We start from the raw sequence: 18,025 nt of genomic DNA on the forward strand, positions 1-18,025 counted from the left end.
AATACAGTCTATTAACTACTTTTGTAAATAGAGTTATATTGGAAATCAGCCATACCCATTCATTTACATATTGTCCGTGGCTGTTTTTGAGGTACCACAGCAGAGATAAGTAGCTACAACTGAGACCACATGACCCACAAAGCTAAAATATTTATTATCTAGACTTCTGGACAAAAAAGTTTGCTGACCTCAGATATGAACCACATTTCCTCTCAATCTATTTGTTTAACCTGTTTCTTTAATAATAAGTCTGCAAATGAAATGACCCTGACTCTTTACAAGTAGGGAGGAGTTTGGGGCTGCTTTACAATTTTATAAATTTTCTCTTCCTGTTAAAAGTTGCCTCTGGTGATGAGGGCTTCAAGACTCTATTTCTAATTAGAATTAGATAAGGTCTTCAGAGTAGGGCCCCCATGATGGGACTAGTGGCTTTATAAGAAGAGCAGGAGAGATTTGAGGTAGCACACTGACACAGTAAAAGGCCCACACGAGATTCAGCCCTTCAACTTTGAACTTCCCAGCCTCCAGAACTATAAGAAATAAATTTCACTTCTTGATTAATTACCCAGTGTGTAGTATTATGTTATAGCAACTGAAAACAGATTAAGACAAACTCCAATCTATTAATCGAAATAGAGAAGTCATAATCACAACTAGAAGGCACATACTTAAATGTTTAAATGCTATTTTTTTCCCTAATTTCCAGGATCAGAGAGTATCTTCTCTAAATTGATTCTTTCAAAAATACTATCAAATGCAAGATAATCTGAGGTTTTTTTTAATTTGAGAATATATAATTGTCATTCCTGTCTAGTAATAAAAACAAATGTCTCTTAACTAGAGGGCAAGAAAATGTTAATTATTATTTTTAAACTACACGTTTAAGTCAAATCGGCATAATGTTCCACAGTTTAAAATTTACAACAGGCCCTGCCTACTATTTTTAATTCAGCAATGTAATTCACTACCTTTCAAAGTAATGAAAAAAAAGGCTATCTATAAGTTTTCTTCGCTAAATAATATGAACTCTACATAAAAATCACATTACTAAGAAAAATAAGTATTAACACAAATAATAATTATCATCTAAACCCAGAGAGATTATATAGGCATCCTTTAGACTGTTGGAAGCATAAGAAATGCTTCTTCATAGCTGGTGATAAATATAAAAGAAAGACACACCATCATTATTTTTGTCCAAACTCTTAAATGCCAATTTCATTTTCTTCTCATGGTCTTTAAGGTACTTCATAAATTCTTCAAAATCCAGCTTCCCATCTTTGTTGACATCTCCAGTAGTAAAAATTTTCTATAAAAAACAAAAAACATTAGAAGTTATTGCCAATATGGGCTGATACACTAAATTATTTCTACACATATTTCAAGCAGATTGGCTGTTTTCCTAAAAAACTACAGTACCTATTTTTGGTCAGCTATATTATCATTCATTATGGCAAAGATCTATAATAAAAGTAGTTTCACTGCTGCAAAAATATTCCAGGTCTTGTGTTAAATTTTCAATCAGAAAAAGGATACATTGATTTTTATAAAACATGACATTTTTAAGGCTAATGTAATCACACCCTAAATTTCTGGACATGTACTTTCTAAACCCCAAGATAGAAGACAAACACGTGACCTAGCACAGGATTTGAAATATTGCAGCACTCTGGGAGGCTGACCGGGGAGGATCCCTTGAGGTCAGGATTTAAGACCACGCTGGACAACATAGTGAGACCTCATCTCCTCAAAAATATTTTTAAAATTAGCCAGATGTGTTGGCATATGCCTGTAAGTACTCGCTACATGGAGGCTGAGGGAGGAAGAGCACTTGAGCTCAGGAATCTGAAGTTACAGTGAGCTACATTGCACCACTGCATTCTAAAGCAGTGACAGAGCAATACGCTGTCTCTAAAAAAGAAAGAAAAAAGCCTAAAACAATATTTTCCCCTTTGATTTCAAAAACTAAGTCATCTTTTACTAAGGATGATCCATATAAAAAGCTGTCATAGCAAACTCTCCATTTCCATTAACGGAAATCATTGCTTTTGAGAAGTAATGAAGACCTTGTGAAATTTGATATGACATGTAAGCCCTCTGCTACCACCACCCAAAATATAATCTATCTATCTATCTACCTATTATGACACCCACAATCACTCATTGAAAGCTTACAAATTCTACTGTTCTGTTGGTCATGCTTTTCTGGGTAAATAATGCCATGTTATAACTGGATGGTTTAATGGTCAGATCTGCAACCTCCAGACTTAGAGAGACAGATCCAGAGCAACTAAAGCTCCACTTTGAGAAAGATTTAAGGTTTAAAATGCATAATCAGAAAAGAAGAAAGACTGGAAATCAGCGATCAATCGTTAAGGCTTATCTCAATCTCAAAAAATTATTTAAAAATTAAGCCAAAAAAGGAGTTGAAGGAAACAAAGAACAAGAAGTAATGAGAAAGAAAATACACCATCGGGAGGATTAACAAAGCCAAAAGATGGTTCTTTGAAAACACTAATAATATTGAAAAACTTCTGAAACTGGCAGATAATCAATGTCAGAAAGTAAAGATGGAAACTACTAGACACTATAGACATTAAAGATATTACGAACAGTTTTATACGCAAAATAGGAAAGTGAGATAACAAATGCCTATAAAACCAACTTATTAAAAACTGAGATAAGACAGCAGAAAATCTGAGTAGCCCCATACTCAGATTTTAAAGAAATTCAAAGTGTACTTTGAAAACATTCCCATGAAGAAAAATAGAGGCACACGTGGTTTTAACAGTAACGTCTACCAGGTGTTAAGAAAAAACACCAGCTTTCCAGAGAATTAAAAGGGTGGGAACATTTTCCAACCCATTTTATGATGTGGGTACACACTTGATTCTAAAACCCAACAGGGACATCACAAAAAAAAACAAAATTACAAGCAACATCAACTAGTGAAAAAGATGCAAAACTCCTATATAAAATATTTGCAAATCAAATCTAATAATACACAAAATGGATTAACACTATATATATACATATATACTTGCACTGTATACATTTCAGTCAATGACAGACCATATATATACAGTGGTCTAATAAGATTATGGTACTATATTTTCACCATGGAATACTACACAGCCACAAGAAAGAATAAAATCATGTCCTCTGCAGCAACATGGATGCAGCTGAAGGTCATTATCCTAAGCAAATTAGTGAAGAAATAGAAAACCAAACACCACATGTTCTCACACATGGGAGCAAAAATGAGGTGCACATGGATATAAAGATGGGAACAGCAGAAACTGGGGACTATGAGTGGGGAGGGAATGGGTAACGGTTGAAAAATTATCTACTGGGTACTGAAAACAATTTCTCTTAGTCATGGGTTCCTTTAACTCTTTGGGGGCACAGTTTCATGATCATTTTGGAAGTTACAAATTAAAGGACATCCCTGACCCTATCTTTGAACAGTTTTATTTTTTAACCCATATTTCTGCAGCATTTCTTATGGTGAATCAAGAGTTATGATTGTCTAATGAGTCTGACTCAACACCACAGTAGTCCTCCCTTATCCATAGTTTCACTTTCCACAGTTTCAGTTACCTGTGGTCATTCATGGTTTGAACTATTAAATGGAAAACTACAGAAACAACTTAAATTGCACACCATTCTGAGTAACATGATGAAATCTCACAATATCCTGTGCCATCGTGCCCAGGAGGTGAATGTTCTTTTGTCCAGCATATCCACGATATAGATGCTACCTGTTAGTCATTTAGTAGCCAAACCAGTTATCAGATAAAAAATATATAGTATATGGCCAGGCACAGTGACTCACACCTGTAATCCCAGGACTTCGGGAGGTTGAGGCAGGCAGATCACTTGAGGTCAAAAGTTCAAGACCAGTCTAGCCAATATGGTGAAACCCCATTTCTACTAAAATTTAAAAAGTTAGCCAGGTGTGGTGGCACATGCCTGTAGTCCCAGCTTCTCAGGAGCCTGACACACAAGAATTGCTTGAACCTGGGAGGCAGTGAGCCAAGATTACACCCCTGCACTCCAGCTTGGGAGACAGAGCAAGACTGCATCTTTAAAAAAAAAAAAAAAAAAAAAAAAAAAAGAGCTAAAGCTAATTAAAGTAAAAAAAAAAAAAAAGTCGTGTTTGTGTGTGTGTGTGTGTGTGTGTGTGTGTGTGTGTGTGTGTATCTATATATACATACAGGGAGAGAAGGAGTATATATAGGGTTCAATATTACCCACAGTTTCAGGTATTCAGTGGAGGTCTTGAAACATCCCGGCACATAAAAAGAGGACTACTATACTATGAAAGACTAGGGATGGATCCCCCTTTAAATTTTCCTGTCTGTTACTTGCAGAAATAAAAGACCAACCAAATGAGAAAAGCAAAAGCTACTTGGCCCAAGCTTGCTATAACAAGGGAGTCAGCCACCCTCATTTGCTTTTTGACAGAGGCTCAAAAGCAGACAGACGAGTGGGAAAGCTTTACAGTGGGAAAAAGGGAAGGCTTCAGGCATTTCCTGATCGGAGGCTGATGGCCTGGGGAAGCTGTAGGCAGGCTCACTAGAAGCAGGGCATCCTATTTGACTAGTAGGGGGTGCATATTTAGCTTTCTCTGGTTCATCCTAAGTTGGAAGTGAAGAAAAACTTTAGGGGTCGTCAGTTATTAGTCAAATCCTGATCATTTGGGGCTGACTGTTAGAGCAGTTAATACATAGCTTTGTGTATTGTCTCTAGAGATAGCAACCTGACTTCTTGCAAGTCTGACATAACAGGCTGGTTTCCTGGTCTCTTTTAGATAAAGGGCTGGTTTTCTGGGCAGACTGCTATAAATTTTGAGTAAAAGTTTCATTTTTATGTATGGTCTGACCATGATCTGTATATTTAGCTTCTCAACTTTCACAGGAAAAAAAACAAAACATTGTTCAAAAAACACAGTTATCACAACAAAAAGTTATCTCTTTTGTATCTTAACATGACAATGTAAGTATCATTTCTTTATTATTTTTTAAAATCAGTTGAGTTCTGTTTATATAAACAAATTTTCCTGCTAGGGAAGGTAGAGACATGTGAGAAAAGATCTCCTATCAAAACTTCCTAGAGATGTGACTGCCACCGAGGAAAAGCCCCAACAGTGCTCCTCTGAAATACAATGTTCTGTGTGGTTGGTGCAGAATTCTCCTGGGATGCGCCTCCCTTGGGTTTTGACATGTGAGCCCTCGTCAGTCATCACCAGGTACACAAAACCTCCTTGCCAAAAACGCCAGACAGATCTGCAAACCTTTTGTTTCAATAAGAAAGAAATGTGTTTCAAAAGATGCGACTTGATGGCATAACCCAGAATTTCTTATGAAAGGCTACTTTGTATCAAATAAACAAATACAAGTCACACTTGCAAATCTAAATATAAGAACACTTAACTTTTTCTTTCTTTCTTTCTTTCTTTTTTTTTTGTTTGTTTTGTTTTGTTTTTGAGATGGGGTCTCCCTCTCTTACCCAGGCTGGAGTGCAGTGATGCAATTTCAGCTTGCTGCAACCTCTGCCTCCCGGGTTCAAGTGATTCTCCTGCCTCAGCCTCCTGCGACTACATGCACCCACCATCACACCTGGCTATTCTTAATAAACAGTAACGTTGGTCAACCACCTGAACACTGCAGTGGGTCCGGGTCAAGCTTGAGAACATGTAAATTTCGCCCTCTCTGCCCAATACCTCTCCAGGGCTCCCAGCCCCAATACCTCTCTGACCACAGCCACAGTGAGACCCACCTTTGCTTCTTCTAGAGAATGAATGACCCCTACGTCCTCCAGGCCTTCCTGAAGCTCAGAAATGTCCAAGGTCCCATCCTCATTATAGTCCAAGTACCAAAAGAGATCTCCGTAGAGGGAGTCCATTAAGCTTAACTCCCTCGCAGTACCCCAACCCCAGGGCGGTGGAAGTGTGATGGACCAAGGGGATCTCTGCCCCCACCACACGTCCAGTGGGAAGAGACCTAAGACAGCATCCTTCTCAGGGGCGCCAAACACAAAGCACATTCACCGGTTAAAGCGCCAGAAGGAGATGGGTCATCCTAACGGCTCCAGCACAGAGGCGCGAGCGCGCAGCGCCCAGGACCTGCATGGGACCGCACTGGGAGCTGCGCTGGCAGACTACGGAGCTCCTGCCACACTTGCGTCTGATCAGAAGCTCTGGTTCCCGCTCCAGGAAGAGTCTAGACCGGACAACTCATGCTCCTTTCCCTAGAAACTTACAGGGAGAACCCAGCACCGGGCCATCTCAAAGTAGAGCTTCTTTTTGGAGAGAAGTCAGTCGGGAATGCTGGGACATGGACATAAGAGACTGGTGGTGGGGGCCCTCCAACAATTCAAAAAACTTGGCCGCACCTGTCTAGAAACTCTTTTTTTTTTAAATCTTTATAATGATTTAATTTTTTAAAATAAAATAATTTTATTGTAGATTCAGGGGTTACACCATCAGCTTGTTACAAGGGTATATTTTATGATGCTGGGGTTTGAGCTCCTAATGGTTCCATCACCCAGGTTGCCAACAAAGTACCCAGTGGAAAGTTTTCCAGCCCTTGTAACCCTCTCCCTTCCTCCCTCTGTTTGGAGTCCCTAGTGTTTATTGTTCCCATCTTTATGCCCCCATTTACCCAAGGTTTAGCTCCTTTTTGTAAGTGAAAACATAGAGATTTTCTGTTTCTATATTAATTCACTTAAGTTATTGGCTTCTAGCTGCATTCATATTGCTGCAAAAAACAAGATCTTGTTCTTTTTTTATGGCTGCATAGTATTCTATGGTGTATATGTACCACATTTTCTTTACCCAGTCAGCTGCTGATGGGTACTTACCCTACATTGTGTTATAGGAATCCTTTTCTAAGGTTGCAGCCCTAGAGAACTGCTGTAATAAAGAATAGGAACTGAATGAAAATCTGCCCACATGGGCTCTTCCTTCTGTGACCTACCTTCCCAGTTTTTAATCTTTTATCTTCATCCAACCCCTACAATGGCTCCAGGGCAAGCTTAGCCTTAAGCTGTTTGTGGCATGATTGGGAAGATGATCTCAAAATGGGCAAAAGTTCAGTGATCTCAGGTCCCAGAGAGAAGTCAGGAGATATTCATAAAGGCTATCTAGGGCTTCCTTTTAATCCTCACCCTCCAGAACCACAGAGGACCCTGGTTTCCCCAGACATACACATGTGATCCCTTATGCTGTTCCACCGGTAATGTGGAGGTACAGTTTCACAATAAAAACTCTCCACTTTTTAGGTAATTTATTTTCCTAAATGTGGAGATTGGGTACCCTAAAAAGTTGAATATTAAAATTCAAAAAGAAAATTTAATTTAGCCATTATCTATTAGCTTTTGCGGTGCACCACCCAACATGTTAGATACTAGGAACGTAGACTATCATGTTCTTGAAATACACATAGGTTTCCCTTTGGGAGGAGGCTGCACTATGGTTGGTCAAAAAAACTACTGTATGCTTTCCAATAAACATTTCTCCCAGAGCTGTTGAGCAGAGTGGCAAATGTCTAATGCTGTTTCGCAAGATGTGCTGTGGCCCAATCAAGAATGAATTCTCCCAAAAAGAGAATTTTATGGTCCACAAGGAATGGTCCTTCCCTGTGCATCAAAGAGAATGTAGGTAGCGGCAGAGCCACAGAGGCAGACAGCCAGGCAGAGAATGAGCTTTGGGTTAGAGTCTACAGGGCCAAGCAGAAAAGACAGAAGTCATGGCCAGGGTGATAAGGAAAACAGCCTGACAGCATTTCACAGGATTGACAGGAGAGACCAAACCATAGAGTTGACAGTTTCATCTAATAAAAGGCAGGTATTTTTGCTGAATAGCTCTTTCTGCTTTTTGAAATTATCCTGTTCATTATTTGCTTATTATTTCTTATTCCCCATGCACCTTCACAACACACACAGACCTACTATAGGGAGAGTTTTGAGACTACCATAAGGAAACCTGTCGGTCTTGCTCACCACTATATACCCAGTTCATTAAACAATGTCTGGCACTGTTTGAAAACATTAAATGAATGAATTAACTATTTATGATAAGTTACTAGGTAGTTCTTACCATTCCTAGTTAACATTTGCGCTTTCCAGGTAATAAATAACATTCCCAAGGTCACAGTCTGGCATGTGGTGAAAACATTTGAACCCTGGTCTAACTGATTCCACAGGCCATAATAATAACCATTATATCCACTAAAACAGTTCATGTTAAGTAAACACTATGATCCACATCCCAGAGTTACTCTTCAAACTTTCTCAACAAAGCCTTTTGTTTCATAAATCCTGTCAAATACAGATACCCTGATGAACTCTATTTGATCCTTAAAAAGGTAAGATTTTTGAACTCAGCCTGGTCAAAAGAAGCTAAGCAGCGTATTATAAAATGTTGTCTTGTGGAAGCTTCTTTCTAAATGTTTTTCTTTTTCTGGAATACTGACAAAGAAAGTGGACTAGGAAAATTATAAAGGTGAACTGGGGCCTTAAACAATGGGCAATGATACACCAGGCAGAGAAGGGGGAATGAGAGAACCCTCAGGCGGAGAGCAGAAAATAAAGGGATCAATGTACATGGTTGTGGCCCAGTCAGGGAATAGAGCATGTTGGGAATTTAGAAAGGTGACTGAAAAGACTTAGAATGCTACAAAGATGGAAAGGGTATTTTATGCCTTACTAAAGAATTCTTTCATTTTTTCATTCTTCCAAACACTTTATTTCTGCAAAGAAGCATAACATCAGATTTTAGAATATAAATCAGGAGAAAACAGAAAAGATACAGATTTTATATATTTTAGAACATTTGACATAAATGTAGTTGGAATTCTATTTTTTTTTTTATAAACTCCCTGCTGTGGTGCCAAAAATGTACCCGATGACTTCTATATCACGTTTTCTTAAAACTGTGCCAGAAACCATAAAGTGTCTGACAATTAAAATATTAAGGAAATGGGCCAGGCATGGTGGCTCATGCCTTTAATCATTGCACTTTGGGAAGCAGAGGCAGGCAGATCACTAGAGGCCAGGAATTCATGACCAGTCTCGCCAACATGGCAAAACCCCATCTCTCCTAAAAATACAAAAATTAGCCAGGTTTGGTGGGATGTGCCTGTAATTTCAGCTACTTGGGAGGCTGAGACACAAGAATCACTTGAACCCAGAAAGCAGAGGCTGCAGTAAGCCAAGATCACACCACTGCACTGCCACCTGGGCAATAGAGCGAGACTCTGCCTCTAGAGAAAAAAAAAAGTAATATTTATGAAATGAACTCTCCTTGTTAATAGAGAAATTACTTAATGGACTGAAATCCTGATTCCATTCAATGCAATAAACATTTGCTAAGCTACCATTCTTCTATGTGATTCTATTTTCTGTTACGTAAATGTAAAATTTTAAAAACAGAGAATCAAAAAATCATAGAATGTAAGAGTTAGAATGGCCCTTAAATCAGGTTACCAGTCCACCCAATCCTCTAACATTGGCTGATCATTCAGCATACACTTGATACACATGGGCACAAAGGGTCCTCAAGAAGTTCACCATCTAGTACATGGGACACCACATTTTAAAGGGTTTTTTTTTTTAACATGAACTTTCATACTCAGCCACACACGACCTTGTTAAAAGTCCTGTCCAGGATGCAGGCCAGATATCTGCATTTTAAGAATTCTGCATTCAAGAATAAGAAAGTAAAGCTCGCGTGGTGGCGTGCACCTGTGGTCCCAGCTACTCGGGAGGCTGAGGCAGGAGAATTGCTTGAACCCGGGAGGCGGAGGTTGCAGTGAGTCGAGATCATGCCACTGCACTCCAGCCTGGCACCTGGCAACGGAGTGAGACTCTGTCTCCATGAAAAAAAAAAAAAAAGAAAGAAAGTAAAGCTCAAACTTGACCATGGTTACAGGTCAATTCACACGAAGGATGGAACTCTTGTAGCATGCTGCTTCCCTTTTTGCTCTTGGTAATTGTCCTAGTCCATCTGGGCTGCTATGTCAGAAATACTATTGGCTTACTTAAACAATAAGCATTGATTTCTTACAGTTCCAGACACTGCAAGTCCTAGATCAAGGTGCCAGCAGATTCAGTGTGTAGTGAGGACCCACTTTCTGGTTCCATAGACAACAGTCTTCTCACTGTGACCTCACGTGGTGGAAGGGGCAAGGAAGCTCTTCTGGGTCACTTGTATACAAGCGCTAATCCCATTCATGAGGGCTCCTATTTAAAAGGAAATAGGATTACTAGACAAGTGGGAAAATTAGTAATGGTTAAGTACTGTATCTCCTTGTTCTCACACTATATTCAACTCTCAGTCTATACTCTTAAACTCCTGAGTCCTAGAACTTAATGTAAATTTTCTCTAATTTTCAGCTTTAATTCTTCACTAATTTCATAGTGAAGAGATTTGGTACATGTAGAAAAGAAAGGTCATATCAGAAAAAAAAATGTAGTGCTTTCACTTCCAACTGGTTCTTAATTTTGTCTCAGGACTTGCCTTGAATTCCTTCCTCTTCCCTGGATAATTCTGGAGCACTTAGTAATAGTTAGCTACTACATTCCTTATGCCTATTTCTACATTTTGCTCTTATTTCTATATTCTTTCCATCTAAAATCTAAAGAAACTTAAACAGAAATGTGTTCTCTTCTAAATGCTAAATTCATTACAAAAGCTTGGAAACATGGAGATGAGATCAAATGAGGTGAAAATCTACAGGGCTGAGTGTGGTGGCTCACGCCTGTAATCCCAGCACTTTGGGAGGCTGAGGCGGGTGGATCACAAGGTCAAGAGATCGAGACCATCCTGGCCAACATGGTGAAACCCTGTCTCTACTAAAAAATACAAAAATTAGCTGGGTGTGGTGGGGTGCACCTGTAGTCCCAGCTACTCGGGAGGCTGAGGCAAAAGAATTGCTTGAACCTGGGAGGCGGAAGTTGCAGTGAGCTGAGATAGCACCACTGCACTCCAGCCTAGCACCTGGTGACAGAGCAAGACTCTGTCTCAAACAAACAAACAAAACCAAAAAAAACCACAAAATTTATAGAGATTTTGCTTCAAGCTGAGTATCTGTCTTAGATACAAACCACTATGTAGAACCTTCCACTGAAGAGTCCCCCCACAGTTATTACTTCTATGCTCAAGTGGCCAATCTCTTCCATCCTTGACATTACACAAACCCCTGACATGCTTCTGAAGTTTTCTCCCATACAGGTTGACCATGTAATCCTCATTCTACCCCATGTGTGATAGTTAATTTTATGTGTCAACCTGTCTTTACTAAGGGGTGCCCAGATAGCTGGTAAAACATGATTTCCAGGTGTGTCTGTGAGGGTGTCTTTGGAGGTGGGTAGCATTTGAATCAGTAAACCAATTAAAGAAGACTGCCCTCACCAAATGGGTACGCATAATGCAATCCTGTAGAGGTTCCGACTAGAACAAAAAGGCAGAAGAAGTACTCTGCTTTGTTTGTCCCCCACAAAAACTCATGTTGAACTCTGATCCCGGATGTGGCAGTGTTGGGAGGTGGGACGTAGTGGGAGGTGCCAGGGTCACAGAGGCAGATCCCTCATGAATGGCTTGGTGCCATTCTTGCAGTAGTGAATGAGTTCTCTCCCTCATGAGACTGAATTAGTTCCCTCAGGAATCAGTCAGCTCCCTGAAGGCTGGGTTGTTATAAAGCCAGGACACCCCTCGGATTTGGCTTCTTCACACATGTCCACTTCCACTTTGACTTTCCAGAACATTGTGACACAGCAGGAAAGCCCTCACCAGGAGACCAGCAGATGCCAGCACCACACTTCTTAAACTTCCCAGCCTGCTCAATCAATGTCTTTTCTTTATAAATTACTCAGCCTCAGGTATTCCATTATAGTAACACTAAATGGACTAAGACAGGAAGTGAAAGGGAATTTCACTTGCTGAACAGGAGCTTATAAAGACTGATTCCCTGAATGAGCGAGGATGTGGAGAAGCAAACATTGTCAGTCAAAAGAGAGTCCAAGATTTCTGGAAGACAATATGTATCCCAATTTAAAATGTGTGTTACCTTCAGACTCAGCAATTTCCACTCCTCAAAATTTATCCTATGAAAGTAACTGGACCAGAATCAGAAAACGAATACAAAGGACATCCATTGCAATTTCACTTGTAATCGTTTTTAAACTATCAAAAAACTAAATGATGATTAATAAAGAATTGGTAACATATACTATGATACAAACATAGAACATGATGCAGTTATATAAAAATGATGGTACAGCAGCAATTCTCACTTTTTGATCTCGGAATCCCTTTACAATCTTAAAAATCATGAAGAACTCCAAAGAGCTTTTGTAAATGGTAGGGATCATGCAGTTGTACCACTGAGATCTCCCTTCAAAGTCGCCTACTGTGAGGAGCACAGCTGACTGCCACCCTCTAGCCTCTAGCCCTGACATCTACTGATGCACTGCAGCAAGGCTGCCCCTTTCCTGTGCTGCTTCCAGCCAATGATTGGACATGATGACAAACTCCAACTGGGCCATTTCTGCGACAATCAGCAAAAAGTACCAAAAGTTGGTTCTTTCAAAGTATGAATAAAATACACAAAACTTTGGCAAGATTGAAGGGGAGAAAAGAATAAATATCAGGAATGAAACAGAGAACCTATCTACAGATAGTCAGAAGTTTTATAAAATCATCAGTGAATATTATGAACCTTGGACAGAATGGGAAGTTTCAGAAAACAAACAAATAAAAACCCTGTAACTTACTAAATCTGACTCTAGAAGAAACAATAAACTGAAAAGGCCTAAAACTACCAAAGACATTAAAAGAGAAGTTAAAACGTAACGATATAACAGTTGTTGGCCCTCATAGAAACCTAATCACTTTCCCTCTTTGGATAGGGAATGCCAGTGGTCTTATGCTTTAGTAGGGCTGGAGAAGTTTCACATTATCTCCACCCTACTACAGGGGCAGAAGTTCAGGGGCACAGTTAAGATGACTCAGAGAAAATGAAATTAGTCACAGGTCAACCCTTCAGATCAATTTGTGTACTTAGGGCATTAACCCAGGAGTGTCTTGAACAATGGAATGTCGCCATGCCTTTTCAACAGGAAGTCGGGGGAACACACGATTGGCTTTCAAACAGTTTTGAAACAGTAGACAACACACATAGCTGGTGTAACAAAGCAACTTCGAAGAGATCGAATGTGTGCGCCTTTCTACGGAACTTGGTACCCACTGAAGTCTGACAGCTAAACATGGTTACATGTTTGCAAGGCAAAACAAAACAGAAAACAGGCAAAGAAGCTGGGGTGGATTCAGAACAAAAGTGTCTTAAAAATTTATCAGTGCCCGTAGGTCAGAGTGTCCACAGCACTCATTTTATCTGGACAAATACCAGTAGCCTTTCGTATCCTAACCCGCTTCTGTTCCCCGGGTCGCCGGCCGTGGCCCCATGCCCGAGTTTCTGAAGCCACCCGAGCGCCAGACGCCACAGTTCCTCCTTCCTCTTGGCAACCCCTCGGGCCGCCGCCCTCCTCGGTCCTCCCCACGTCCCCAGCGCCCACAGCCCTCCCTGCGCCCCGACGGCGACCCACCTCCTCCGCGTCCTGGCCCAGGGGGATGCCCAGGTTCTTGAGCCCCTCCTGCAGCTCGCCGATGTCCACCACTCCGTCCCCGTTGCGGTCCAGAGCCTGGAAGAGGGTCTCATAGCGCGTCGGCGGCTCCGCGTCCTGGCAGGCCGCGGTGGGCAGCACAAAGCCCCGCAGCCAGCGCAGCATGGTCCCGGAGGCGCGGGCGGCCGGGCCGAGGAAGTCAGGGAAGACCGGGGGCAGCGGGGCGCGATCAGGAACTGCGCGATGCCTGGCTGGGAGGGGCGCGCGGCGCAGCGGCGTTCGGTGCGCCGGCGGGGCGCGGCTGCGGCGCGCACGGCGCAGGAGCAGAGACCCCACCCGAGCCCGCGCGGCGCGCAGGGTGTGGCCCGTCCAGCCGCCGCTGGGGAGGAGCTCGCAGCGCCGGCCTCCGCGGGACTGGCCGGGCCCGCCTCCGGAGAGCAGGAAGTGAGGGAGCGGCGGGCTGGGTCTCGGGAGGGGCTGTGCGGCCCGGGGCGACACAGTTCCCAGTGCCGCTGTCAGCGGTGCAGGTGCCAGAAGGAAGCCCCCGGAAAGTCCTGGGCTGGAGCGTCGGCGCAGTGGCTTGGGAGCGGGGCTTGAAAAAGGGTTACTCCGCTGAAAGACCCCCTCGGGCCGGAGCCTTAGCGGACCGCCCAGAGCTGCTTCTCTCTGCCTGGAAACTGGGCCGTGGTGGGCGTTGTCTCTCACGGATCTCTAACTTTTTCGTGGTTGCACACCTAGGATGGAGACTGTGCTTTAAGAAGCAGAGAGTTAGGCGGGTGGATCACGACGTCAAGAGATCGAGACCATCCTGGTCAACATGGTGAAACCCCGGCTCTACTAAAACTACAAAAAATTAGCTGGGCATGGTGGCGCGTGCCTGTAATCCCAGCTACTCAGGAGGCTGAGGCAGGAGAATTGCCTGAACCTAGGAGACGGAGGTTGCGGTGAGCCGAGCTCGCGCCATTGCACTCCAGCCTGGGTAACGAGAGTGAAACTGTCTCACAAAAAAAAAAAAAAAAAAAGCAGTGAGTTAAATCTTAAAGTATCTATTGGAGCAATTATAAAAACAGAAAGGAGAAAACCCAGGATTTGTTGAAGAAAAGATCAACAGCCATCCGTGTGGGCAATGGGAAAAAGAGGGACTAGTTTGGCAGACAGCTTAGCTAGGATTTGCCTGTGATTAAGTGTGTACAGTGCCTGCCAGCTGCACTTATCGGAAAAACATCAGCACCCTCCTCCTTCTCAAGATGGGTGCAGTTCTGAGGTTTGGAATTTATTACTCAGGAAAGAACTTGTTACTGCCTAGCATGGAAGAACGAAAGGAACATTGGACTTAACAGAGAAAGTACCTAATCTTTCAGATATGGCATGGCCTCTCCGGGTAGTCTCTCATCAGAAAAACGAGAATATAAGTACCTGCCTTCACAGCAAGGTTATATAGTATGTGTGAAAGGTCTTAATTCTCCAAGGCGCCAATCAAATGAGATATCATTAATTGTAATAATTGTGTTCATTCACAGATGCTTAAGAGGAACTGTTGTACTGCGGTTTGCAGGAAAGAAGACACCTGTGTACTTGTAAATTAGGCTGTCTCACATCTTCTGAATCACTACGCAGAAATCAGTTGTTCCAACAAAAGCCAGGAACTCAGACCCTGAATTTACTTCCCCTTATATCATTTTATATGTCTAAGACATATATGAATCTAGAATGTGTAAGTTCCAGCTTCCAGTCTTACTAAGAATTATCGCCTTCTTTTGGGACTGCCTTCAAACTTCAACAAATTTTCTATTTGTCCTTGAAAACCTCTTTTAATCCTACTATGAATACTCTGTACTTGGAAAGAGGCTGCTTGAATTAGTCATCTCACACTTACATGCTTTCATTTTACTTTTTTTTTTTTTTTTTTTTTTTTGAGATGGCATCTCGCTCTGTTGCCCAGGCTGGAGTACCCTGGCGAGATCTCAGCTCACTGCAACCTCCTCCACCGAGGTTCAAGCAATTCTCCTATCTCAGCCTCCTGAGTAGCTGGGACTACAGGCCATTTTACTTGTTTAAAAAAAGTAACACTTAGAAGAATTACCTGTCAACGTTTTTGTTGAGAAAATTACCTTCACACAGAAACTTTTACTTGAGTGTTTATAGCAGTTATATTCATAACTGTCGAGCGCAGAAACAGAGTGTTCTTTAATGGGTGAACTGGTGAACAACCTGTGTTGCATTCATACAGTGATACTAATCAGCAATAAAAATTACTGATACCTGTCAACAATGACATTCTGGAAAAGAAACAGAAAACAAATCAGTAATTATCAGGGGCTGGGACTCAGACGAGGGAAATTAATGACAAAAAAAAAAAAAAAACATGAGAAGACTTGTGGGGGCGATGGAACTGTTTTACATCTTGCTTATGGTGATAGTGGTTACACAACTCTATGTATGTGCCAAAAGCAACAGAACTGCATACTAACATGGGTTAATTTACTTTGGGATATCTCAATAAATCTGACTTAAACATGGGTAAAGTGGAATAAGAATTCTTAAAAGATCACTGTGAAAATAAAGTGGCTTATGAATAGTTATGAAGTATGGGCCTCACACCAGCAGCATGGGTGTCACATCAGTGTCACTGTAAAAAATCAAAGAGTTTATGAAGTGTGGGCTGCATACCAGCAGCATCAGCTGTCAGAAATAATCTCAGACCTGCCCAAGCCTACTAAATACAAATGGCATGTATACCAGAACCCCAGATGAGCATTTCATAAAATTGGAGAGGCACTGCTAGGACGAAGCAAACCACTCAAGTGTGGTTTGCACACCGATGCCAATCTGCAAGCTGTTACCTGTCTGCAATGAGTCAGACGTTGAGAGGAAGCACTTAGAAACTTCAGAGCAATTTGAAAAAATGATTTTGTGTGTTATATCTAATAATAAAAACTCAGAGCTTGTCTTTATAATTTCAATTTTCTAGTATTGCATTTTTACTGCATTTTACAAAAGAATGTCTGCAATGAATTGAGATAACACCATGCAGATAAAAGGTGTAATTAACGCTAACAACGTCCTGCATAAGAGAAGAAACTTTTATATGGACATTTAAACATCTGCATGAAAGAAGGCATCCCTGCCCACTTCTACTGGCAATTCCCCCAAACCAGCGGTTCCTAGAGGACAGTAGTGAAAACCCAGAATTCACACTTCCTTAATTCATTTCCTTGGTCAGAACAAAAGTCTAGGGTTCAGCCCAATTTAGCTACTTCTATTGTCCCAAACTTCTAGCCTTCTCATGTACTACCGTTTTCCATTGGAACAACTTTCAGACTTGATCAGTTTCAATCCTTGAAGACTTCTTTCAGCACCTACTTTGGAATCTTTGAATAATCATTCTAGATGCTGCTAGTTTTAGCTGGTAAACATGTTTACCCTTTCTATCCATTGAACCACTTACTTACAAGTGCTAACAAGACCAAAGTATCTGCCTCTCTACAAGAACCAATTCTATTTCAAAATCCTTCAAGAATATTCAGGAAGGAAACAAAGAGCCTGGTCATTGCTCCCTCAAATTTGAGTAATCATAAAATAGGCTCTGTAAGAGAATTTGATTGATTCAGTGTGAAACTGTAACCATTACTGGAAGGATAATTATTTTTTCATTATATTTTAAGTTCTGGGATATGTATGCAGAGTGTACAGGTTTGTTACATAGGTATACATGTGCCATGGTGGTTTCCTGCACCCATCAACCTGTCATCTACATCTATTTCTCCTAATGCTATCCCTCCCCCCTTTCCTCCACCTCCCAACAGACCCCATTGTGTGACGTTTCCCTCCATGTGTCTCATTGTGTTCTCATTGTTCAACTCCCACTTATGAGTGAGAACATGCAGTGTTTGGTTTTCTGTTCCTGTGTTACTTTGCTGAAAATGATGGTTTCCAGCTTCATCCATGTCCCTGCAAAGGATGTGAAATCATTCTTCTTTATGGCTACTTAGTATTCCCTGATGTATATGTACCACATTTTCTTTATCCAGTCTATCACTAATGAGCATTTGGGTTGGTTCCAAGTCTTTGCTATTGTAAATAGTGCTGTAATAAACATATGTGTACATGTGAATGATTTATAATCCTTTGGGTATATACCCAGTAATGGGATTGCTAGGTCAAAGGATTTTTCTGGTTCCAGATCCTTGAGGAATTGACACTCTCTTCCACGATGGTTGTGTTGTATTTGACCGGAGCGTAGAAAGTTACCACAAGACAAAAGTATGTGTGCGACCTCTGGTTGTGGGACCCCAACCCACGGAGGCAGGCACCCAGTAGACACGAGGCAGGACGCATGGTGACCGGTACCAACTTTATTGGGACCTCCGGGCGACTCAAGCGGGAAGGGAGAATCGCG

The 18,025-nt window shown here is 41.5% G+C and overlaps 1 protein-coding gene across 3 annotated transcripts in view; it reads right to left on the reverse strand.

Annotated features, from left to right (window-relative positions):
• SLC25A24 (solute carrier family 25 member 24) overlaps positions 1-13,998 on the reverse strand; it is a 57,867-nt gene extending 43,869 nt beyond the window's left edge. Inside the window, exons 1-3 of one of the 3 annotated variants that reach the window (XM_032262868.1) lie at positions 13,609-13,746; positions 10,070-10,245; positions 1,183-1,309 (exon numbers count right to left, since the gene is read on the reverse strand). In XM_032262868.1, coding sequence (XP_032118759.1) covers positions 1,183-1,252 — 70 coding nt within the window. In that variant the 5' untranslated portion in view covers positions 1,253-1,309; positions 10,070-10,245; positions 13,609-13,746. Of the gene's footprint in view, positions 1-1,182; positions 1,310-5,781; positions 6,304-10,069; positions 10,246-13,608 lie in introns of those variants that run through there. The other 2 variants (XM_032262867.1, XM_032262866.1) reach the window with 2 other exon arrangements.
• Between the last annotated feature and the right edge of the window lie 4,027 nt (positions 13,999-18,025).

This window comes from Sapajus apella, unplaced genomic scaffold (assembly GCF_009761245.1).
Source record: "Sapajus apella isolate SASKATOON/1434 unplaced genomic scaffold, GSC_monkey_1.0 scaffold131, whole genome shotgun sequence".
NCBI classification, from domain to species: Eukaryota; Metazoa; Chordata; class Mammalia; order Primates; family Cebidae; genus Sapajus; species Sapajus apella.